Source organism: Aphanomyces invadans (assembly GCF_000520115.1).
Source record: "Aphanomyces invadans strain NJM9701 unplaced genomic scaffold supercont1.19, whole genome shotgun sequence".
In the NCBI taxonomy this organism is placed as follows: domain Eukaryota; phylum Oomycota; class Saprolegniomycetes; order Saprolegniales; family Verrucalvaceae; genus Aphanomyces; species Aphanomyces invadans.
The window spans coordinates 540681-564499 of record NW_008580164.1 but is presented as its reverse complement, the minus strand read 5'-3'; the positions used below and the strand labels follow the sequence as shown (position 1 = coordinate 564499).

The 23819-nt window shown below is 57.2% G+C and overlaps 9 protein-coding genes across 9 annotated transcripts in view; 3 read left to right on the top strand and 6 right to left on the bottom strand.

The window, feature by feature from the left end:
- Positions 1 to 110: 110 nt before the first annotated feature.
- Positions 111 to 4130, bottom strand: H310_09002 (hypothetical protein). Its single transcript, XM_008874943.1, has 5 exons — positions 1973 to 4130; positions 1841 to 1900; positions 1406 to 1682; positions 985 to 1354; positions 111 to 812 (listed from the first exon to the last, which is right to left on the bottom strand). The coding sequence occupies exons 1-5, from the start codon at positions 4026 to 4028 to the stop codon at positions 309 to 311; spliced, it is 3267 nt and encodes a 1088-aa protein (XP_008873165.1). The 5' UTR covers positions 4029 to 4130; the 3' UTR covers positions 111 to 308.
- Positions 4131 to 4196: 66 nt separating this feature from the next.
- On the bottom strand, positions 4197 to 5249 carry H310_09001 (hypothetical protein). The gene is made up of 3 exons (XM_008874942.1): positions 4792 to 5249; positions 4721 to 4733; positions 4197 to 4673 (listed from the first exon to the last, which is right to left on the bottom strand). The coding sequence occupies exons 1-3, from the start codon at positions 5232 to 5234 to the stop codon at positions 4236 to 4238; spliced, it is 894 nt and encodes a 297-aa protein (XP_008873164.1). The 5' UTR covers positions 5235 to 5249; the 3' UTR covers positions 4197 to 4235.
- A 1520-nt stretch (positions 5250 to 6769) lies between these two features.
- H310_09000 (serine/threonine protein kinase) lies at positions 6770 to 7695 on the top strand. The gene has a single exon (XM_008874941.1). It carries the CDS (start codon positions 6825 to 6827, stop codon positions 7635 to 7637), a length of 813 nt encoding a protein of 270 aa, XP_008873163.1. The 5' UTR covers positions 6770 to 6824; the 3' UTR covers positions 7638 to 7695.
- Positions 7696 to 8061: 366 nt separating this feature from the next.
- On the top strand, positions 8062 to 9447 carry H310_08999 (hypothetical protein). The gene has a single exon (XM_008874940.1). The coding sequence runs from the start codon at positions 8161 to 8163 to the stop codon at positions 8983 to 8985; it is 825 nt and encodes a 274-aa protein (XP_008873162.1). The 5' UTR covers positions 8062 to 8160; the 3' UTR covers positions 8986 to 9447.
- A 985-nt stretch (positions 9448 to 10432) lies between these two features.
- On the bottom strand, positions 10433 to 12230 carry H310_08998 (hypothetical protein; the record flags this gene model as incomplete). The annotated part of the gene is made up of 4 exons (XM_008874939.1): positions 10433 to 11043; positions 11840 to 11922; positions 11983 to 12109; positions 12180 to 12230. 4 exons carry the CDS (start codon positions 12228 to 12230, stop codon positions 10501 to 10503), a joined length of 804 nt encoding a protein of 267 aa, XP_008873161.1. The 3' UTR covers positions 10433 to 10500.
- Positions 12231 to 15411: 3181 nt separating this feature from the next.
- Positions 15412 to 17283, bottom strand: H310_08997 (serine/threonine protein kinase). Its single transcript, XM_008874938.1, has one exon. The coding sequence runs from the start codon at positions 16926 to 16928 to the stop codon at positions 15465 to 15467; it is 1464 nt and encodes a 487-aa protein (XP_008873160.1). The 5' UTR covers positions 16929 to 17283; the 3' UTR covers positions 15412 to 15464.
- Positions 17284 to 17531: 248 nt separating this feature from the next.
- H310_08996 (hypothetical protein) lies at positions 17532 to 18470 on the bottom strand (the record flags this gene model as incomplete). Its single annotated transcript, XM_008874937.1, has 1 exon — positions 17532 to 18470. A coding segment is annotated over one exon (824 nt), but the record flags the coding sequence as incomplete, so codon positions are not given.
- A 2736-nt stretch (positions 18471 to 21206) lies between these two features.
- H310_08995 (hypothetical protein) lies at positions 21207 to 22738 on the bottom strand. Its single transcript, XM_008874936.1, has one exon. It carries the CDS (start codon positions 22366 to 22368, stop codon positions 21391 to 21393), a length of 978 nt encoding a protein of 325 aa, XP_008873158.1. The 5' UTR covers positions 22369 to 22738; the 3' UTR covers positions 21207 to 21390.
- A 555-nt stretch (positions 22739 to 23293) lies between these two features.
- H310_08994 (hypothetical protein) overlaps positions 23294 to 23819 on the top strand; it is a gene marked incomplete at both ends in the record, with an annotated part of 1292 nt that continues 766 nt past the window's right edge. The window contains 2 exons of the mRNA XM_008874935.1: positions 23294 to 23537; positions 23591 to 23776. Of these exons, the coding sequence (XP_008873157.1) occupies positions 23294 to 23537; positions 23591 to 23776 (430 nt within the window). The remainder of the gene's footprint in view (positions 23538 to 23590; positions 23777 to 23819) is intronic.

The window sequence follows — 23819 nt, the reverse complement described above, 5'->3', positions numbered from 1 at the left end:
GCATCAAGGTGTCAGGCGCGGCGGATGTCCTGCGCTGCTCGCGCTCCTATTGCGTGCTTGACACTTGTACTACCTCGGTTAGACTGACGTATGTCTGACAGGGCGCGTACCTGACGATGGCGCACCCGAACGCAACCGCGTGTCCTTCACGACCACCATCAACTCGTCTTTGGTGCATGAAACCAGCCACCGTCTCGAGGAAATTCGACCGGACAAGATGTAAACGGACAGATCTGTGTTGCATTAGTGGTCGTTCGGGCCATGTAGCATGGATGGAACATGGTAGCGCCGCCGCTTCCGAAGGCGCCTCAGTCGTCGTCTGTCCTTTTGCCTGCTCCACCACCAAGGTGGCCATGCAATGCGTTGAGTTGGGCCTCGAGCTGCAGTTCCCGCGCTACGCTCTCGGAGAGCAGGTCCTCTAAATATTTCACGCGGCTCTTGTCAGGAATGATGGCAAGGGTCTCTCGCAGCATGTTGGCCTTGGTTCGTTCCCGGGCGCGGTCGGCCGCCTGCGACGCAAATTCATTCAGCGCAGCTTTGATCGCTTGCGTGTCATCATCCTTGTGGGGTGACTGAGATGATGAGCCGTTGCGCAGGCCATGCGTTTGCTGCATCGACTTGCGCCGCATCGTCGGCCTCGACACCGGGTAGTCGTCGTCGTCATTCTCGCTCAGTGACGACGCATCCGACAAGTACACTGCCGTGTCGGCGCGGTCGTGGGTCGCCGACAGGGACAAATGGTTTTCTTCCAAGCGAAACTCGTCGATGAGGGCCGCGGACGTGATCGCGCTGCCCTGGTGCGCATCTTGGGTCTACGGCGCATCACCGCAGCCAAGTGAGCTACATGCATCGGCAACTCATCCAGCAAACGACAAGACATTACGACGATGAATTGAAGTGATGGCACACCAGGACCACGCAAGATACCATCACACAGGTCCAGCCCATGCTCGACAGTCCTGGTGAACAGGCGAGGCCGTTTACCTTGAACAGCGGATCGAGCGACTCGACGTACGCAGGGTGCATCTCGGGGTCCCATCGAAAGTACAGCCCTTCCCACAGGACGACGCGCTTCAAGTTGGCGCGCGGAAACAGCACGCGCGACGTGCGCTGGAACTGCGGATTCGTGTACGTCGCTGGGTTCTCGAGCACCGGCGCCCATACGCTCTCGGTCTTTTCCCAAATGTGGACCTTGAGCCGCTCCTGCTCCGAGTTGTACAGGAACGTCCCGTACAGCCCCGAGAAGAGCGAGTCGACAATGTGCAGCAAAAACTTTTCGTTGAACTCGAAACCCGTCGGAAACTGGTGCGTCATCTGCCACACGCAGTCGATGAACTGAAGCATGACCGGCGACCTACTCCCATCCACCCCCGTGAGCACCCACCCGACAACACACTTGTCGTACCGCTCGTTTGGCATGTCGGCCGCGTCTTTGCCCACGCCGACGCGATCGTGAAACTTGTGGCCGAATGAGCACCACTCCTTCTCGAGCAGGCACGCAAACCCGCGAATCGTGCGGTAGTACGGGTCCAGAATAAGCTGGGCAATCCCGCACAGCTGCGGCGTCCGGTCCCATCCGTCGCTGCAATGCACGAGCACCGACGCGCCTTCGTCGTGCAGAATCTGTGCAATGCGGCATCCACCCGCGAGAATCTTCATGATGTGTTTCAGCCATCTTGTTTCTACAACAAAGCCGACGTTCGAGTCAGGTCGAACAGTCTCACCTCGAACGCAAGAAAGGGCCAAACCACGTGACAGGCATGGGGCATCCACGGCGGCACTCCATGAATGCCAGGAGCGATCAAACGAGACATGATAGCACACAACTGCATGTACGCACCGTGCAAATTGCTGTGGAAGCCCTTGTGGCCGTCGTCACTCACGCTAGGCTGGACCAGATCTGCAACACACCACACATGAACACTGGATGATCGATGCCGAGCTGCCGCCTGTGGAAGATGGCCGAACGTACTCTGGAGCAACTCAATCGAGTCACGCATCTTGTGGATGTTGGCGATGCCGAGAAACTCGACCACGGCGCTGTCGTAATGACTCGAGTTTTCAACGCCTTTGCCCTTGAACCGGTTGCCTTGGGTCGCCAAGTTCTTTCGCGCGTCGACGATGTGCAATGGCGGGGCAACGCCACCGCTGTTCTTGTTGGCGCTGTCGCGGTAACTCTTGAGAAGAATGCGATCGGCCTCGCACCGCTTGGACTGGAGACCGTAGTTGGGCTGGCTAGATCGCGCAAGCACGCACTTGTTGTCTGGGTGCCGCCACACGACGATGGGGAGACGGCCGCGCGAACGGAACCGGGCCGAATGCACGAGCTGTTCTTCCGTCATGCAGGACGGGACGACCATGAGCTGAGGGTATGTCTGACTGAACCGGCACTTGGGATTTTTGAGCAGTCGCCACGTGATGGCGTTCGGGTCGTTGGCCGCGCTGTCGTCGTTGCTGAGGAACCCAAGCCGTTGGTACTCCTTCATGGGGCTATACACGAGCCACGGGTTCATGTCCATGGAGGTCGCGACCTGGCCGGCTTCGACCTTGGCCGCTTTGTACGTAAACGCAAACAAGGACGAGATCGAGATCTGCGGCCGCATCTTGGTCATGAGCATTTGAATCCACCGGACGTCGGGTGTCTGCGGCGGAGCGTCGTAATAGTTTTTGTGCGTGTACGCGTCGTGCATGGCGAGGCAGATCTTGCGCAGATCTTTGCACGGCAGGTTCAGCTTGAGGCCCTCGCGACTGATCGGGAGGAGCGCCGCGAGCGGTACCTCAAACGATCCGTACCGCGCGGACGTGTCGTATGGCATGAACGCGATGCGATAGTTGGTGATCTTCATCACGCCTTGGACGGCGCGTTCTTTCTGCGAGATCACGACCATGTTGGTCACGCGCTGGACGTGTTCGACGACGTGTTCGCCTTCGAGTAGCGTGAGCTCCAAGTCGGGGTCCTGGACGGGGAAACTCGTGTGGCTGCACTCCATGAGCCACTGGTCCAGGTCCTCAAAGCTGTCGCTCGACTCGTTCCCGGCCATGTGGCTAGCGGAGAATCCGTGGTGGCTGCCATTGACCACGAGCTTCTTGGGCGTTTTGTACATGACTTTGCCCTGCTCGAGCGCTTCCATGAATCGGTCCCGGTCGTCTGCGCCAAAGAATGTAATCTTCCGGTTCATCACGGGCGCCTGCCCGCCTTTTTCGATGCGCAAGTGAAGTCCAAACTTTTGATACGGCTTTGCATTGACCGCCGCACAGGAAAACTCTTCCTTTTCCGTCGGATTTGTCGGCGTCAAAAAGCACAGCATCCGCCGGTGGGTGTCGATTTGGACGAGGACCGTTGACTTTTTGCTCATTTGGTCCAAAATGTTGTCGGCCTTTTTCACCGTGAACGTGTAGATCGAGTCGCTGCCTTTCGAGAGTGCTGCCCCAGGGACTGGCGGCGGCAAGCCGTTTGCGACGCTCGAGCTCCCATTAAGGCTACCGCTGCTGCTTCCCTTGACGCCAAAGATGGGCTGACTTGGCATCTTACGCACGACAGGCGGTCCGTCGCCGTCGATTTGATCCGATGTGATTGCACAGGACGCAGCGCGTGCGGTCGACCCGTCTTCACTGCGAGGGATCTCGAAGCTCATGTTGTATCCGTGCGCAGGCGTGGGATACTTTAGGCGAGGGAGTGGGGCGGTCGGCGCGACCGGGGTTCCTGCGGAGGTCAAGACCGGTGTGGATTTGTCGGTACTCGGTGGAACGAGCTCGGGCACGCAGTACGACGCGTACGACGATGCAGATGCTTCGTCAAATCCTGTCCCGGCCGACGACGTCGATTTGATGAGGCTGGAGGCCGATGCCTTGCTGTTAAAGTTCATCATGTTGGACGCGTCCATCGTGGCTTGGGCCGCCTTGCGCACGCTCTGCTCGGCCTGGAGGAGCCGCTCCATCGTGGAGCTGTCGAACTGACTCTGCCGATCGAACTGCATCAGTTCCTGCTCATCTATATCTTCGATGGACGGAATCTTCAGCGACGTCATCGTCGTTCTTGTGCGCGGCACGCCAGCGAGGTCGTAGCCGCCGATTCAGAGTCTGCGTCGACGCTTCTCCGTAAGTAATTTGCTTGCTGTCTCGTTTATCCACGGACATACAAACGTCAAGTGCATCTGCTGGTTCGAATCCAGCCAATCACCGACCGTCCTGACATCCTGTCCACCAATCAAAACGCTGCATTCAATACCAATTGCCTACACGACGGACCGAAAGTCGGACCGCTTGCCGCCAACGCAATATGGACAACTCACGGTGGCCACGTACTCGGCCGACGACAGCTCGTCCTGCGTGAGAGGATTCCGACAGACGAAACACATCCCAATGTGCTCGGCCTTGGTCAACGCAGGCGTCAACGCAACGCGGTCGTCATAGATGTAGCAGTCGCCGCGGTAATGAGCGCCTCCGCACTTTTCAAAGTAACGAAGGATCCCGCCGTCGAGCTGATACACGTTGGAATGTCCTTGAAGCTGCAGCGCATACGCAGCTTTCTCGCATCGAACCCCGCCCGTGCAAAACATCACGATCGGCTTCTCCTTGGGCACAGAGTCCAGCCGCGTCTTGGCCACCTCGGGAAACACACGGAAGCTCTTGATGTTGAGGTCCACCGCGTTCTCAAATGTACCTAGCCGCACCTACATAACGTTATATAGCCGATACGCGCGTCGTAGAATAGCAGAACCTCGTAGTCGTTGCTGCACATTGCACCAGTGAGACCATCACGTGATTCAAGCACCAGTGCTGCACACGTACCGCGTGTCAAGAATCAGCATGTCCTTGCGTTGGTCCATCCAGTCTTTGAAATCCTCGGGGGAAATGTGCTGGGCGAGGCCAGTCTGTGCCGGATTGACCACGTCGGTCATGCCCATCGAGATCACTTCCTTCTTGATGCGGACGAGGAACTTGCGCAGTGTTGGCTCATCCGTGTACGAGTCTTTGTACTCGATTGGAGTCAAGTTCGCATGCAGTTGATCACTCAAGAATGACTGCATGGCCAAGACGGCATCCGTCGACCCGCTCAGCCGGATGTTGAGCCCTTCCACCGTGAGCAAGATCGTGCCGAACAGTGGAGACGGCAGCGAGGAGGCGTGGTCGAGGATGCGCTGGCGAAGTAGCGGCAAGTCCGCTTCCGGAAGGACGCCAAATTTATACGCGGACGAATTGGTGCACACCTGCGGCGCCGCTCCAGCTCCCATCGCCGTCGCCCAATTTCGAGTTTGCATCGCGATGCCATTGGTTTCGCCCATGGCCCTCTCCCATTGGCTGAGCCGACGCTGTCGGTTTTTTGTTCCCGAGTCCAAGGGACAAACCAGCCAAAGCGTTACCTTTCCTCAGGACGCGCCACGTCATCGACCGAGGCCACTCAGTCGTTTGCTGCGGTGGATACGCGTGCGGGGGGAGTTGCCAGTGCGGTCGACACTGCCGCGAGTGATGCATGATTCATGGCACATTCCAGGCACGGGACGGTGGGATCGCACAACGTATGGCTGTAGTGGACGTGTGTCGCCGCCAGGCGTCGATGGGATTTCCGACGGCGTGTGCTGCAGGTGTACAGCGGGTTCGTTCGTGGGTTATGGCTCAGGCGCCAGCGCGAGCTCGTCGTCTGAGAAGCTGCGACTGGAGCGACCTTCAACCTGATGTAACAAGACAGCAACACCAGGACTGTGTTCGGTGGCGCATGTGTAACCACTTGGGTGGCCCTTGGGCGACTGGGGGGGGCCAACACCGGGCCTGCCAGTTGTCCGCCGCATCGCGATGGTCCCGTCGAGGCAACTCCACCGAGGGGAGGGGGAAGGTGTTCTATGCCACCGGGATCTGCTGTCCAAGCAACGTGCCTGATTCCAACGCCCGCCGCTCCTGTTCAGTGGTGTGTCGTGGTGTTGTGCATTGTGTAGTCGCACATTGGCCGAGTACGGTAGAGAGCAAGGCCACGGTCCATGGGTGGTCGCGTTTACTCACACATGGACGGAGGAGATCGCCCTTGACTGAAATGCCGAAGCACCACCCATTCTTTCCTGTGACTAATTCCTCCACGGTCGCCCCCACGCCACTTTGTCATGGCGCCACGTCAACGGCCGAACGTTCTTCCACCATCTCGGGAAATACGCCATTGGGACAAACCTCGTCGTGCGAGGTTATCACGGGAAAAACCATCGATTTTAGTTCGAGATGGTCACGTGTTCATATTCACCTGTTCAGTGTGTTTTGCACTTTTGTTTTGTATAGGATGAATTTTACAAGGTACATGAGCCTTCAAATATACGCATATGTTTACCTGACATATGTGTCGCGGCACTCGCACTTCACACAATCGACGGGGTTGAAGTGGTCGAGCGCGACGTCGGACCCATGCCAAACGGGAAAATGTAGCAGATTCTGTACGGGCTCCCTGGGCATCCGTCGGGACACATTTCGCGTCCGTATAGGTCCTTGCGAGCCCGACGCAGGTCGCACAACGCTCTCTTCTCACTAGGTGGACCAGATCTTGACCCTCTCTCCCTTGTACGCTGACGTGGGACAAACCCTCAACTACCTGGCGTCAGAACAGTTGCGGACGGAAGACATTTTCATCTTCTGTATTATCTTGATTACAGTATAGTCGTTGTGGTCGTGTGGATTCTGGTGATAATGCTATACCACCATTGTCAGGTGGTCGCTCGAAAGGTCGCCATCGCCCCTCCCGTGAGACTTCCCCAAGATAAAAGTGGCACGCGTGGTCACGTGTAACGGAGACCGACAAGGCCAGCGCCGCGGCCAGTTAGTTCTCGATTCGCCGCGTCCGTGAAATGCACAGATATACGCAGCCTTGTGTCCTGTTTGAAGCTCCGTACGGCACGACCCACACCTACCTCGACATGGACCATGACCTGGCCAAGTGTGTGATCAAGCGCCGTGCGACCGAATCGCGATCGATCGCCCGCGCCGCGGAAGATTTTGGTCGCGAAATCGAGACAACCCGCCTGCTCAACGCGAACGGGGGCCACCCGAACATTGTTCGTATGATCGAACATTTCACTGAGGACGGGTGTAGTCACCTCGTGCTCGAGTTTTGCAACGAAGGCGATCTCCTCACGGTCCAGCAGCAAGTGCCGTCGGGTCGATTTGACCTCGCTCGAGCCCTTGCCTACTTTCGCGATATCGTACGGGGCCTCCAATTCATGCACAAACACAACGTGGCCCACCGAGACTTGTCGCTCGAGAACATTTTTGTCAAGGATGGCCGGTGCAAGATCGGCGACTTTGGTTTGAGCGTCGACGCGACCGTCCCAACCCGTGCATCCGTTGGCAAGATCATGTACATGGCTCCTGAAGTCGTCGATGGACTCGAGTACGACCCGAAGGCCGCGGACATTTGGTCCCTCGGCGTTGTCTTGTTCATGATGCTCACTGGCGTGCCGCTCTTTGACGTTGCGTCGGCCAAGGACAAGCTCTATCGCGCGGTCACGCGCCAGGGCCTCGACCCGGTGCTGACAATCTGCCAGAAGAAAGGATTCCTCACCCCCGAAGTCTCTGATCTCCTTGAAAAGATGCTCGCGCTCAACCCGGACGACCGCCTCTTCGTTGACGATATCCTCGAGCATGCAGCCATGCTCGTGTAGACCGATAGCCCCTTATTTAATCCACATAGCTATAAACCACCGACAGACAGCTCCAGTGCTTTTGAGTGTGCGTGCGGGGCCATCACGGCGGCGCTCGTCGCAACGACGGTCGAACAATAATCCCAACACAAACTTCTCCGACCTGCGCTTGAACAACGGCAAAATCCCCCCCCGGCAGGTGAGGTGGCCAGAACAAACTTGGTCTTGGCATGTGCCGTGCAACTAGCTTTGGCGCCGCCGTCCTATGACGCCTCGTCATACATGCCGCGGGGATCGAGGCTTGAGCTGAAAGGTCATAGCCCTCGGAACGGTGTGTACCGATTCATGGCGAGCAAGTGGGCGGCGCCATGGGTGTGCCAATCGACACCGACCTCGTTCTGGTTTGCACATCGGTCGTGCACCGACGGGGATGCATTGCCCAGAGTCGCCTGTTGTCCTTTTATTAAATAGTATCGATTCACGCTAACGGTGCGGTCGTTGGTGTCGGCGGCGACTGCACGAGGGAGAGCGGTGGCAAGTCGGCATGGCCAACTTGCCGACTTGCGTAGTACTTGTCAAGGATAGCTCGGATTTGCGCCACCCGGGCGTCGACGACAATGGGCGACGCGTGTTTGGAAAGGGAAGGGCCTTTCGTAGGGATGGAAGTGGTTTTCGACGACGTGTCCTTGGGTTGGCTAGCCCATTCGTCGACGTGGTCGACCATGAACAGAAGAGCTTCTTCCAGCATCGCTTGCTTCTTCAGCACAGACAGTTTCCACTCGTCCATTTGACGCCTTGCGTCGGCACGAATCGCATCCTTCTCGGCTTGCAAGTGCTGCACTGCCGACCGTTTGAGTTCGTTGTGCGCTTCCGTGACGACGACGTCGAGTTCGTGCTTGGCAGAGGCCTTGGCTGCGGGCCGGGTCAAGCCATGGGTCCATCCCCTCGACGCCGACTGCGCTTGCATGTCGCGGTCAAGTCGAAGCTGCAGCACTTCGGCACGCAGTGCGTCGATCTCGCGTGTCTGCGCCGTCACTTTCATATTGGCGTCACTCAGCTGGGACAGGAGAAGCTCGCTCTTCTTGGCCATGTCGTGCAACGTTGTGGCCATTTGGAGCTCTCGCTGGCTCATGGTGGTGTGGGGTGGTCGTGGGGGAGCAGTGGCCGCTGGACGAACGGCGGCTGCTGCGTTGTCGCGAGGCGCCCCGCGACGAAATCGCAGCAGCACGAAGGCCGACTCGTCGCACGCGGTGACCTTCGACTGGACTTGCTGCAACGAGTAGACGGGTTCGCCATTGATTGCCAGCAAAGCGTCGCCGGGAAGGATCGTCTTGGATGCTTCCGCCGGTCCAATGTCCCCCGCATGTAGCCGTCGAAACGACGTCACGAGCAGCGCTTCGTGCGTACGGTCGTCCACCGCCAGGCAAAACCCGAGTCCGTTGGCGTCTTTTTGGAGCAACACGTCAAACACCCCCTTTGCGGGACTTGGAGCCTCGGGCGATGGCGGCGCGGACTTGCCGGCCGTTGAAGTGGTCGAAGTGGCCAGTCGACAAGCCAACACCGGCAGGTCGTCCGTCGTCGAGGTCGCGAGCTCGGGACTTTCCATTTGGTCCATGGCCAGGTCGTCATCTCCATCGACGACGGCGTAGTCAGCGTACTTTGCAGCGGTCAGAACACGACTACCTGACGCTTTCCACGTGTGGAGGGTGCGCAGGAGGCGCGTCGGGAGGAGTCCGGTGGGCCCGCCCATGGGCGAAGCGGCGGCGCTGGCACTGGGGCGTGGAGCGTTCATCGAGCGACCGATAGCTCCGCGATATGAAACTGCTCCGCTGACGGTGTTGGGGGCCAATATCGTTCGACTTCGAACATTATGTGCCTCGCAGCCTCTGCCACGATACGTTGTCTCGTTTGGATGGGGGGCTCAAAACTCAATAACTTGGCCCTCTCGGGGCGGCTGTCTTCGGCTGACTGGTCGGGGTTTCTTCAGGGAAAGTCGCGCCGAATCAAGCGCATCGTCTCAAGGACGAGTCGACGAATATGGTCCACATCGCACTTGGTCTTTTGTTCTCTTGGGGGCATTTTGCTGCGTGAACCGTCATGGTCACCCGGGAGGCTCGCCATTCCAAGTGGAATGATCCTTCGTCGCAAACAGGAGCTGCACAATTTTACGTAGGACGATGAGTGGAGATGTGTGGCCGCTTGGTGTTGTTATCCATGCGTCAGGGGCGACAGGGGCCTGCGTTGGAAGCAGCTGGGGGAGGGGCGCTTCGAGGATGTAGGTGGGGCGTTGTTACGAATGGCGCGGCATAGCAAGCAGTAAAGTGCATGCAGCTGTCAAAATGCGGGAAGCAATGCCAGTTTTTGTGTATTCTCAAGAGGGGAAGCGTGACGTGGCAAATTCGTAAGGCCAAACGAATCCAGTATCTCGCAATAGAGTCTTTATTCCGATAAAGGTATCCAAGGCAAACAACTCCCACGCAGCTTTCCCCATGCCATGATCAACACATCCCGCCTTTCTGAACCTTCGGTGGCATGAGGATTCGATCCTCCTTCGTTCGAGTGAACCCCTCGTCGCATACAGGTGTTCCGAAGGGGTGGGTGGCTGATGGGTTTGGCTGTAGGTGTTTTTGGCACATGAAGCGCCACCCTACATAAGTTCACACACGCCTGGGGTTGCGCCGGTGACAAGAACAAGAAAGGTATCGATTCTCGCCCTGCCGCTCTCGCTCGTGCCTCGTTCATTACCCACGCTCTGCCGCTCCGACATGTTTGGGCTCGTTCCACAGGTCGCAGGAGAGATACATATACAATGTTGAGCGATGCCAAACTTGTATTTCTATTGTACACTGGCAATAAATAACGCGGCTAACACTACCACAACCGTCTAGTACATGGCGCTAAACGACCATTCGACTGGGCGGCACGTGAGCTTGCGGGTGTGGAACTCGGCAAACGTAGCTGGTGGGCAATACGTGCCCATGGCCATGTCGAAGTCCATGTCGGATTCATCGCGATCGTCCGCGGGGTTGGCGCTGTCTGGACGCTCGTGTTTCGATTCCGGTGCTTGATGCGCCATCGAAGGCTCAACGACTTGCTCGGCTTGGACACAGTCCTTGGCGGCCTTGATCTTTTCGCTCATCGCGTGGAGGTACATCGCGTTCGCCTTGCAATCCATGGAGCAAAACCCGACGGCTGGACTCAAGCTCTTGAGATAAATATGCTTGCAATTGCTACACTTGTGGCGTTTGTAGTCCCACGAAGCCACGCCGTCGTTCCTTTTTGGCGACGCCTCGTCGGCCGAGTGGCGGCGAAGATGAATCTCCTTGGCGTGTACATCCACGTCCGGGCACGACTGTGTGTGGCGTAGGGACCTGATGAAGTCTGAGACCAAGGACGGGAACATGCTCACAGTGCGTGGGGGCGATGGCTTGTTGGAAAATGACGCATGACGCCATGAATTGCAGCGTTTCGTCGGGTGCAGGGGGGCCATGTGGCCAAATGACCACACCGCGTGTGCTCGCTCTCACCATTCTCAGTCAACGGAAAAAGGTTGTCGACCACCATCTTGGTCGAAATAGAATCGAAACATTTTAATCTCCATACAAACATCAAGGTATTTAATGGGAAACCTGTTGAATTGCCCGATCGGTCGAGTGTGGACGGCCGTTGCGCACGACCGAGCCGGTCCAGCCAGTTGGGGCAAAGTCCCGGGCAGGTTGGCAGAGGCCAGAGATGTACCAGCGGCAAAGGCACGCAGTGTCGTTGCAAGTGCACGAGGTTGAAAGTCTGAATTTTCTGAGAGGGGGGGTGTCTGGCAGGGGGGGGCAAGTCATGACGGACACGTGAGGGCGCGCTGGTACCGCGCCGCCCATGGTCCATTGTGGAGAGGCTGTCGAGACAGCTGGTCGGACAATCACTCGAGTCGTGGAAGGGGCTTGCACGGTGTGTGTGGGTGGGGGGCTGCATTCCCCTTGTGCCAAGTTTGGGAGGGCCAGTGCCAGCCAAGATGAATTTTCCGACATTTGCTGTATATACGTTTCAAGGGTGGACGATGCGCTCCACGTGGAAACGTGCCCCGTAAGTTGATGGAACCGGATCTGGCGGATGGCAGGACTTTATGCCCGGTTGCCGTGACATCCGCCTCATGCATGCCTCCACGCAACGGGGAAAGCCAGTTAATCGATGGCCCATGGACAATGCATGGTCCGGCCGGGCGAACCTACGTAAGTCTGGACGCCGGCAAACGAACCAAGACCGCTGCCACCGCGGGGGTCGCGGCCGAGGTTGCGTCTGTCCTCGTAGCGACCTGATCATGTCATCACGATGCTGTGTCGATGCCGGGGGGGGGGCTGTAATTGGGGCGAACCCACACATTTTGCCCATGCCTCGAGTTGTGCCACGTGGCCCCCCCCCCGTTTGCCTGGCACGAGCAAACATGCCGCCCAGGGGTTGACTGCAATTGTCTTGGGGGTTGTATAGTCGCCGAGGCCCAACTGGCATGCACGACAGGAATCATTGTTGCGTAATGGCGGGGGCTGACTCGGCTGGATACACAGACCTTACGCTACCGACCGCAAGGGGGTAGCGTAAGGTGTGGTGCACCAAGATGAGCATGCCTTTCCTTTGTCACTCGATGCACCTGGACGATGCGAGGTTCGCCGCAACATGCTTGTTCTTGCACACGACTCGACCCCAATAGACGAGGGGGCGTGGCGACGAGTCGATGCCAACCACTCGCTGCGCCGACACTGTACGTTGGGCTCCTCGGTCTGAGACTATCAACGTTCGTGGTAGCACTGGCCAGGGAATCAAACTCCGCCGTGGGGGGAACGGGCGGTGTAGCGCCTGCCTGCGGCAGTGTCTCCAAACTCGGCTTTCCCTGCCGTGAAGCCATCAAAGAGTCCCCGATGTTTTGCCCAACATCTGCCCCTCTGCATTCCAATTGGACATCTTGACACGATCAACATGGGAAGTAATTCCAGAGAGCCCCCCGCCACATGGATGCCAAGCGCATGCACACGTCAACAACGTTCGTCTCCCGCGGATGGCGCGGCGCCGAATGGCCACCGCTACATGGCACCACCGGCCTACGCACCCAGCTGATTCTCGATCAGTTTGATCACTGGAGGCGACCACGACGGGCGACGTAAGTTACCTTCTAGTGACAGCAGAGTTGGCCAGTTATGATGAATCACAATGGCCCACTCCACGGACAGACCCGTGGCACAACATGCAGCTTCCCCGGACTTCTACGACCGCATGCAAGACTCACGCGAGGGACGCCCGCACACACATGGATGTCCCAAGATGCTACACCCATAGAACACCAAGCCGATCCGCCAGCTGCTCATCGACCAAGTTGAGTCATTCTCGTCAGCAAGATGGAACTGTCGGCGACCGCGCCGCCGTCGTTCAGACCCTCAGCCCGACATCTAACGTCGAGGCAACCATCCATTGCGTTATCGACCAAGGCCTCCACACGAAGCGATTTGACTTCGAACCAAGAACTCGGGTATGTCGAGTCGATTCAAAGTACATGGTGGCGTAGTGCGTGGGAAATGCTGGCCTTCGCCCACTTTCGATTTGGCAAACGTAAGGATGGTCGTCCGCAACAGCGCCTCGTACGATGCGTCGTCTTTGGCGACAATGGAATCGCCGATATACTTTTCACACTCTCAAAGGAACCGCTCCGCTTCAGCATATCGAATTAGACGACAGAAATGCCACCGGGAATGACCACAAGGCGTACTCCCCGAGGCCATCCCGTCAATGCTCAGGATCACGTGGCCACAGAGACACCACTTCTCACAGGCAACGCCTCCTACACCACTCCGACAAAAGAAGCCTCGATGCAAGAGTTCCAAAGCTACCAATGCCGCGGCAATCAACGATTGAGACAGATTCAAGGAAGCTCGTGAATTTCTTACATGTTTATGTTCGAGCTACGACATGCACGACGGAGATCGATCAAAGGCACCATGGATAGCTGGCTGGCTACCTTTGGCATATTCTGGTTGTCATCCGTGTCGATCAGTGGAAAGAAGAACTACTTTATCTTCTCATGTCGACATCCGTCGTCACACACACAAAAGTCTTGGGAAAAACGAGGCAGACATCGATCAAATGCACCGCCGAGAGCTGGCTGGCTCCCGTTGGTATTTGCTGCTTGTCATCCGTGTCGATCAGTGGAAAGAAGAACTATTCATCTTCTCATTTCGACGTCTGCCACGCCCAGTACGCATACGCACAAACAACTTGATGTACGATTCCTTGCAGAGGAAATCCACCGCAAGCGGCACAACTCCACACACGTCCACAAAGCACCGACGACGTTCTAGGGAGTTTGTTGAGGGAAGATATCCATCTGAACATGATACGTCCCGAAGAAGATCCCAATGCAAAAGTCAAATCATGTAACCAAGGCACCCGAGGTTCTCGTCAATGGCAATCGAAGACCCTTGAAACTAGGCCGGTCAGTCGGTTTTGGACAGCTTTGAGGGAGAATGCTCCAAATATGCGAAATATATCGCACATCCTCCAAAGAGAAGCCGACCAAACACGCACATTCATACACACACGCAGGACATACATGCACTGTGAGGGTGTTGATCAGGGTTAAAAAGCTCTAGATTGTTTGGTCAACATGTAAGCTTCAGAGTTGGATTATCTTTCGACATCACATCAACACAAAATGGCACAAGTCAGAGCAAGGATGATATGTTCTCGTCACCGGCCCGTTCATTAGAACGAGGTCAGAGAGATTCCCATGTATCATAAATCATCACACTTGTGGGGAAACATGTAGCTCGAGGATGGATTGGGTCAGATAGGAGCGAAAGACATTGCTTGATGGAAAGTTCATCACGAAGTGTCAGTTGAACTATGCATTTTTCAAATCTTCATTCCCAATTCGCGGCTGGGCAACATGGATATATGAAAGTACGGTGGTAGCTCAGTAGGAAGGCAACAGAAATTGTTCTTCGTTTCATGAGTTGGTCAAAGACACATATCACTTCGTTCATCAGCGCTACGGTCGTCGGGGAAGCAACTCATACAAGTACATGCAGTAGGAGTCAGGCAGTATGAATATCTTAAAGTCCACATCAAGTGCGTTGGCAAACGCTTTCGGAGGTGTCCTAAGTTTTTGTCGCATCACATTCCTTGGGTATGCACACAACACACACACACACGGAGCGCACAAGGGCAACATGGGGACCCGAACATCGATCAAACCGTCACCACAGAGTGGAGTCTTTCGGTCTACTCAGCTTCGATAGTATGGGGAAAGAAGGTAAGATCTTCTCATTTCGATTGAGGTCATCGTCGACGGCAAATGCAAGAATGACGACACACGGACGCTCTTCTGGAAGCGGCGCCACCTGCACCAGCCATCAACACACAACGCTTAGCCAGAGAATTCGAAAATGAGTGGTGGGGACGCCGCATCCGGATACCCGCTGGGGTAGGGGTAGTCACTGTACCGTACAGTGACCTAAACGAAACGGACGATTATCCGGATTCGGACGGCAGTTTCACGACCTTCGCCATGACGTGTGCGCGGACGTCGGCGATCGACGGAGTTGGATGGAGTCGTCCATCGTGAGCAATTCACCTTGTAGAGACGGGAGAGTACGCGCGTATACATGCAACGTGTTGCGAAAACCAGAGAGACTCGACGATCGCCAGAACGGTGCGATCTCTTCCGTGTGGTCGTTTGCAACCGAACGACTAATCATCATAGGGTCTTGTGGCATGGTTGCGACTCCTGTCTTTCCCCGACCGCGCTTTCAGCTCGAGTGTGGTTTTATCTGTGCGACCAACCTCGAGGCATCAGTGGTGTGATGACATCTATTGCTTTAAATATCTCTGCTTGGAGATTTCACTCAAGATCTTGAGCGATCTCCTCGACGTGCCAGGGTTGACTGGTTTCAGCGGTGCCGACGATGCGACGGGTCGCGGCTTGAGCCAGTTCACCTTGGCGGAAAGGCCATCTGGCGCGGGCTCCGTCGGCGCTTGTTTGGGCGTTGGGGATGGGGCCGACTCGAGCTTCTTTGAGCAGCTGCTCGAGCCCCGCTGGAACGACAGGCTTCGCTTGATATCTGGCGTCGATAGTTTCGTGGATCCGTGTGGCATCGACGTCGGGGGTGCGCCAAGGTGGTGGAGATTCGGCTTAAGCGGAAACAAGCCGTTTTCAAACACGTCAAAGTACTCGAGCGCTTCCAAGTGATCGTGGATGGTTCGAAATGATGGACGGACGCCCCATGCCGTACACTTTTGGAACAAGCTGTAGTATGGACCGAGCAAGGCCGCTGCGCCATCCGGCACCGACTTGACCACGTAGTCCTGAAGCAGGCGGTGGAGCGACCGCGATTCCAGCGACTGAGCGGGCAAGACGTCCCCGACCAAGAGCCGATAAAGCACGTCGCGACCGAAGGACCCAATGTCGGCGTTCTTAAAGAAACTGAACGACGGCTTCAAAATGGGCGGCTCTTGGTCCCGCGTCTTGATCCGACCAAAGTCGCTGAGTTTGATCTCAGGGTCGATCGTGTTCTCGAGGCCCTTGGGTGGCATGCGCACGAGGATGTTGCGGCAAGCGAGGTCGCCGTGCGCTGCGTCGACTTCTTCGTGGAGCACCATCATCGCGGCGGAGATTTGTTTGAGGATGCGGTGCGCGACGTTGGCAGGAAACGGCTGCTTGACACCCATGCGCTTGCGTTGGTACTCGCTCAGCTTGCAATCCATCACTTCCAACGCAATGCATGTGTGTTCGATGCCGTCGCACATGCCAAGACATTGAATGAATCCGGGTTTATGGCGTACTCGACGCAAGTAGTGCAGTTCCACGGCGCTCTTTCGCTTGGCTTGGTCGGCGGTAAACCCGTCGTGGGGCTTAGATCGTTTCAAAGCAATCTTTTGACCCTGTACGATGCACGCACTCACCTTGCCGTCCGTGCCTTCGCCATACAGCCCTCCCGTGAACTGGACGTCATGGTCGCAGTTAAACAATCCAACGTCTTCGATCTTCGAGCTGCTCGTGAAACCCAACATGACTTCTTCGCCGCCGTCATTGTCTTCGTGTTCTGTCGTTGGCGTGCACGAATCATGTCGCGGTTTCTTGGCAGCAGGTCCCGTCGATGTGTCGGGGTCGGGTGTAAACAAAAGCGACGTACATTGTCTCCGCCTTCGCGACTTCGTGGGTGGAGGCGACGCTACGATCGGGCGTGTTGGAGTAAACTTCTTCTGGCGCTTCCACGTCGCCGTCGGCGATAGCAAGATCTTGGGCGAGCTGAGCTTGTCCATCTCCGTCGTCATCACTTGGCACGAAATTGTATCGCGTGTTTGACCTTGCCCATTTGAAAGTCCATCGACGGCTGTGATTGGCTGGTTCGATCGTGGCGGGATATTTGCACGTTTTGGCGGGGACGAATTGGCCAATCCGAGCACTTGGTTTCAACTATTTCGAATCATTTCATCCAATGAAATCAATTCATCAAAGTGCCAGCGGCAGAGTCCATGGCGCAATGTGCGGCTACGGCCGTCGACACCAACACGGGTGATTCGTTGCTGCGATATCGCTGTCATGGTGCACCCACCTCGCACGGCGACTAGGTCTTCGCGTCGTGAAGGCTCTGGGGGACGGAGATTGTCCCGGCGACGACGGCATGCACGCAGTGTCACCACTGCGCTGGTCGTACGGCTCTGGCGATCACCACTCGAACGTCGGTTGTGCCCTTGGTGTCCGTTTTTAGTACGCATGGTGACATCCACTCGCTGTATAGGCGGAGTAGATGTAGACTGCAGGCGTATTCATAGTTGTCGTCGCGAGCACACTTTCCACTCCGACGGGGTGTTTGGCGCATGCATGATTGTTGGTGCGCGTGCTCAGCCATCTTCACACACAATTCCCTTTGTGTGCGCCGGCCAACGCTCGCCTCGAGGATGCCCATGGGGAACTGTCAAACCTCATGAGAGGGTCGCACCAAGCTTTCCAGCCACCGTACAAGATACACACGAGTATTGTCGATTGCATCTATTTGTTTGACGTGGACTTGTAGATAGAGAAAGCGCCAATGACGACCCCGACGGCACCAATCACGCTCAGAACATCGCCAATGTCGTCCAGCGTCGCCGCCTGCTGCTTCCGTGCTCGCACGAGGTCGCTCTTGTCGCCATAGACAACGAACGATGGCCGGTTGTGGACCTTGTCGTGGTCGGGGTGGATGAGGACCCACTCGAGCTTGGGCGCGCCAGTCGCCCCAGGCACGAGTCGTCCTTCCACGACGCCGACGCCCGACACGACTTGGTCCACGGGGATCAGTCGCTCCGTGGTGCGAAACCCGATCGTTTTCGTCTTGGGTGCCTCGCTGAAGATCGATACGGACGAGTCCACTGCAGGCTTAAACTCGTCTTCCCCGGCACGGTACAACGACCTGTAGTACACCGAGTCCTTCAACAGCACCTTCGACGACGTTGCCATAAAAGGTTCGACAGCGACAATGCCGCCCGCCTCGGATTCCGACACTTTTGTCTCCGTGTGCACAAGCACGTGGCCGGCAGCTTCTTCTGCGCGCTGGTACGTTGTGCTCTTGAGGCGGATCGCGTCATGCACGTCTGAATTCATGCGTCGCATGATCGCGCTCTTCAGCAACGGCGAATCGAACGGCTTCAACCGGCCGGAGAAGCTCACATACTCCGATTGTTGCTCATGGGACGGTGTCGCCGAGATGGTCGCAATGTCCTTGCTCTCCAATATCGCGTGGGTGTCGCGTAAAGCACGGCTGCTGGCGGCTTTGACCTTGTGGCCGATGTACATGAACACACCGCCGCTCGCGGCCAGCCCGATGCCGAACATGGTGGAATGTCCAGTGCTCCACATCCGGCAACAGACCAACATTCCCATGGTGAAATGTATGTCATGGACGGAGCACGACGGGCGCCTGATGGAGTGCAAAGGGCAAAGTGCAACGGACGAAGGCGATTCAGCACCCCTGGCGACTGTCGGACTGCAGCGTACTGAGCCAGCAGTCGCTGGTATTCGTCGGCTGCTAGCGCAGGGCTCTCGCCTGCTCAGCAGCGGGTAACCCGTGGTACCCTCATCGGTGTCGTCATTATCCAACTCTTTCGTCATGGGGGGGCACTCGACGAGTCATGGCACCGTTCGTTTGGTCAGTCGAGTGTGCTTGGGGAGATGGAGGGGGGGGGAAGCACTTGCTCCCGACAACTTGGATCGTACCGCTGTCGCGCGATGCATGGGCGATCTGAAGTGGAAAACGTCCACCACCACAGGCCAGGGCACGGCCGGGCATGGGGGGTTGTGAAGAGGACAGTTGCAGGGATGCGTGCGTGATGGTGCAGCCGAGGCACGTCTACACGGAGGAGAACGCGTCCACCACGGCACACGCGCTCACGGTTGTTCCAGGGGTGTGCCTCCCGCTGCCCTCTCGACAGATTCCACAAAGCAGATCCCACATGCACGTCCGCCAGGCGATGCGCATCGGTCCCCTGAAAGTCGGAAGCATCGCTCCGCCATGTTTCCACAGCGTGCTGCTGCAACCTCACGACGTCAACGTTGCGATCGACGTACAGCACATCCCGGTCGTCGTGGTGCCGAAAGTTGTGCAGCCGCTTTGGCCTCCGACGTGCCTGGCGCCAGTGCCAACCGCCACAGGATCGGCTGTCCCAACTTGATCTTTGGCTTTGCACCAAGATCTCGACGCCGCGTAGCCGTCCGTTTCTGGGAATTCCCCACGTGATTGGATCACGTCACGACGAGCTTGGCACTTTGCACTGTACGACGAGAAGCGAAATTTCACGACCGACCACATTTCGTTTTGCGATGGGCCACCACGCATCCACCGAGCGCACGTCCAACCAGTCGGTGCACGTGCTGTCGTACGACAATCAGCCGACCAAACTCGACGGCGACTCGTCGGACCTGTCCGTCCTCGAGTTTGCGATGTCCCAGGAAAGCGTCGTGGGCTTTTTTGGTGATGACGGTCTTGGCGAGTTTGACGCGCGGGTCGCGGACGGCAGCTTTGTCCGGAAGGAGTCGTTGCCCCGTGGCTACGTCGACGTCCTCGGCCCGGTCGTGCCGTCGCTGGATGGTGAAGCATACACTCGCGCACACGCCGCCCTGTACAAGGCCCTCACTGGATCACGCCAGCTGGGTCTGTACAAGCCCGTGATCCGTGAAATTGTCCATCGTGAACACCATCGATGGGCGGCTCGCGGCGGCGTCCAGTCGCTCGCGACGACGTCCGCCGACATGGTCTTTAGCATCTTCCTCGCGATTCTGTTTGGCGTAGACGACCCCACCGGCGAGCAAGTGAAGGCGCTGCACCCGATCGTGGATGAGTTCATTCTCGGCTTGCGCAAGTCTCTGGGCCATGCCGACCGCGGCGCGGTGAAGCTTCGCGACCAGCTCATCCACACGTTGGTGGACCCCGCGTTGGTGCGTAGTCGGGATCGTGTGGCGCGTGGTGCGGCCAAACCGTGCGTGCTGGACGAACTCGTAGCGGGCAAACAGCTCGACGATCCAGCAATTCGGACGCACATCTTCTACATCCTTGTCACCGGCCTCAGCGGCGTCGAGAGCCTCGTCGTGAATTCGATCACGGCGTTTTGCGTGTTCGAAGACGAACGCGACAAGCTCGTGAAGGCGCGTGCCGAGTTTGCTGCCAAGTACCCGTCCATCGACGACCGGTGGCACCACTTGGACGATTTGGGCTACATCCAGCGATTCCTGAAAGAAGTCACGCGGTACTACGTCGCTGGTCCGCACCACATTTACGGCCGCGCAACTCGCGACGTGAATGTGACGACGACATCGCCCGACAGCAAGGAGCAGACCGTGCTCAAAATCCCTCGCGGAACGCTGTGCACGGCGGTGCTGGAAGGAACGGCATGGCCCGATGCCGCCCAGTTTTACCCGAACCGGTACCTCAACCAAGAGCACGTTGTGCTGTTTCCGTGGGCGCTGGACGAAGACCTCCGCGCGCTAGTGCTGCAAGCTGCATTTGTGTCGCTGCTTGACTTTGAGTGGAAGATGCTGCCGTTCCAAGACTACACGCTGGCCGACAACGTGCCCCACGCGACCCCCAAGGGTGGTCTCATGGCGGTCAACTTTACCCGCCGCCGCGACGACCACAACGGCAACGTGTTTGAAGTCGCGGGATGCCATGACGACTGGGCGTTCCTGTCGCTGCCGGAGGCCAAGTCGTACCGCGACAACATGGAGTCGCTGTATGACATGTTTACCGACTCGCGGCTGGACTCGTGGACCCACCTCATGATTCAACTGCTCCAAAAGAAACAAGCGATGTGGGATGTCCCGAACGCGGCGACCGCGCTCAAGTTGCCCAAGTACCAGAAGGAACTGCCCAAGATCAACCTCCTGCACACGAACATCATGGTTCCAACCGACGACGAAGACACGCCGCTCGATCCATGGTACGAGAAGGCTGCGATGGTCTTTTTGCGCGACACGCTGCCAATTGGCGACAACTTTCACGACAATTGGGTGCCTGGGGAAGATATGGAGGCGTACGTGATGCAAAAGGTCGGCAAGATGTGGCCCCGCGTCAACGTGCACTGGAACGATCGGTACTCGGACCGAGCGCTCGAGCTCATCGTGTTCAACGGGTTCGCCCAGCATTTGGTCGAGAAGCTCCACGAGCCTCACGCAGATGGATCGTATTACGGCGTCCTTCTCGATTTCATGCAGGTCCTCGAAGTCCGCCAAGGATACGCCAAGTACGGCGCCGATGCGTACTTTTCAAAGGACGGAACAGTCGTCAAGATCGTGCGCGGCGGTCGCACGTTCGTTCCGGGCGACGTCGAGTGGGAGTACGTCAAGTTTTGCTTCCGCAGCTCGCTCAACACCAAGGTGACCGCCGTCGACCACTTGCTCGGTATCCACTCGATGGTGGCCAACTACCTGACAACGTCGTCGCGTGAACAACTGCCAGTGGACCACCCGCTGCGCCGCCTCATCAAGCCGTTCACGTTTCGGTCCGTCGTGATCAACTACGCCGCCGCGTGGGCTCTCTTCTGGCCCAAAGGCATGCTCCACCGCGGGTTTGCGCTGACAGAGAACGGGATGAAGCAAACGTGGGACTACGGCCTCGGCAAGTTTAACTTTACCACGTTTCCCCAGCAAATGGCGCGCCAAGACATCGACACGGTCAAGCTGCCGTACCACGAAGACGGTCTGGACTACTGGAACGTCGTCCGCGACTTTGTCGGTGCCTACGTCGATTTGTACTATGGCGGAGATGCTGCCGTGAAGAACGATCCGTCGGTTGTGCAGTTTTGGGACTACTTGGACAAGTTGCCGGGGGACTTTCCGCCCCTGACTCTGGACAATTTGAAAGACGTTCTCGCGCAGTGCATCGTGTGGGTGACTGGCATGCACAACCACTTGGGGACGCTTGCCGAGTACGTGAGTGACCCGGCGTTCTGCGGGTCGGCGTGGGTCGAAGGGGAGGCCGCGAATCGCCCGGGGAGTGCGGTCCGCATTGCGCTCATCATGTCGGCCACCGGGTTTGCCCAGCCGTCCGTTCTCGAAGACTTTTCCCACGTCATGTTGGACGACAAGGCCAAGGCGCTGTGCCACAAATTTACGGCCGACTTGGTCAAGCTCGGCGACATCGTCGACATCCGCAACTCTACTCGCAAGCAAAAGTACGTGTCGTTCAACCCCAAGACGATCGAGTTGGCTGTCAGCATCTAAGGGCGCCCCCCTCTCGGTCATGTCGGTATCTCAACCTTTGTTAACCAAATCGAACTGGCACGAGGACGGTGTATTATCGACGATCCGTGGGCTGGAGGAATGGGACGCCCACGCTGCTACAATTCCTCTCAAAACGTCTGCATTCTTGATGGAATTGACGGGGGTTGCTGGCGTTGCACGAATCAGTTGCTTCGACTCGTTGATCGGCTTGGAGGGGCGGTTGGGGCTCGCGATTCAGGGGGGGCTGCTGTGGTGAGGCGCCTCTCTGTTCGCTACAGCGTCGCGCCGCGAAAAAGTCGATGCCACCTCCACAGGTTTGAGGTGGGGCGAATCCACAGTTGGATGCTGGGTGCAAACGCCAGGGCTGCCCGGAACGTGAGGCCCAGTGCACTCACCTCGGAATGGGACTTCACGACTGGAATGAGATCGAGCAATTCCGTTGTTCTGTATGGTGTACAACGAGTCTTGTCCAGGAAGGGAGAAGGGACGCTGTCGGCGTGGAAAACAAACTCATCGAAGCAAATAGAAAGGGTTTCACGACGCTCATTCAAGGCTGAATACGGGATTTCGGCACAACGTAGTTCAAACGTCGGTGCTGCACACCAAAGTCATTGCTAGGATGCGTGGTGATACATGATGCCCGTCTATGCCAAAGGATTTTCGCGGAGTGCCCCTTCGTAGAATGTTGGTCGGTGGAAAATCCGGATACGTTTGTTTAGGGTATTTCATGTGTGATCCAATGCAATGCTATGTTTTGATTGGTCAAATTTGATCCAATCAAAACACGCAAAAGGTTCGTCCCACCCTCAGGGCAAGACGAGGGACATGTCCTTTCCATAATGAAATCAAGAGATCGTACACAAGGGAAAATTGTCCCTCCCGTATCAATTCGCCGCTAGAACGCGACGATCCTTGGTCGGGACATTATTCAACGCGCACGGCGTCCATGCAGCTCGTCGCTGTGGCCTCAATTGGGCTGGCATGGACAGTCGCCGCACGGCTCGTCGAGACGGACAAGTGCACTGCCATCTTGATCGGTGCCAAGGCGTCCAAGACAGGGTCCCCAATGACCACTCAAACCAACGATTGCTCGTCGTGCGACTTCCGCATCGCCAAAGTGCCTGCCAAGAAGTATGCGCCTGGCTCGAAGCGAGACGTCGTGCTCGTGAGCTCAGTTTACCCTCGCTACGGTATGTTGGGAAAACCCCAAGGCGACCGCTGCGTGCTTGATCGAGGTGTGTAGTGGGCACGGACCGGGGCGCCCCAGAATATTTCAAGGAAAACTTGCTAAAAGACTTTTACAACTGGACGGACACCAGAGGCATCGGCCAAATCCCCCAAGTTGAAACTACGTATGGGTACATCGACGGCGTGTACCCCATTATGAACGAACATCAACTCGCGATCGGCGAGAGCACGTGCCCCGCTCGTCTGTGGTCGAAACCAGCCACCCAGGGCGGATCGGCTCTGTT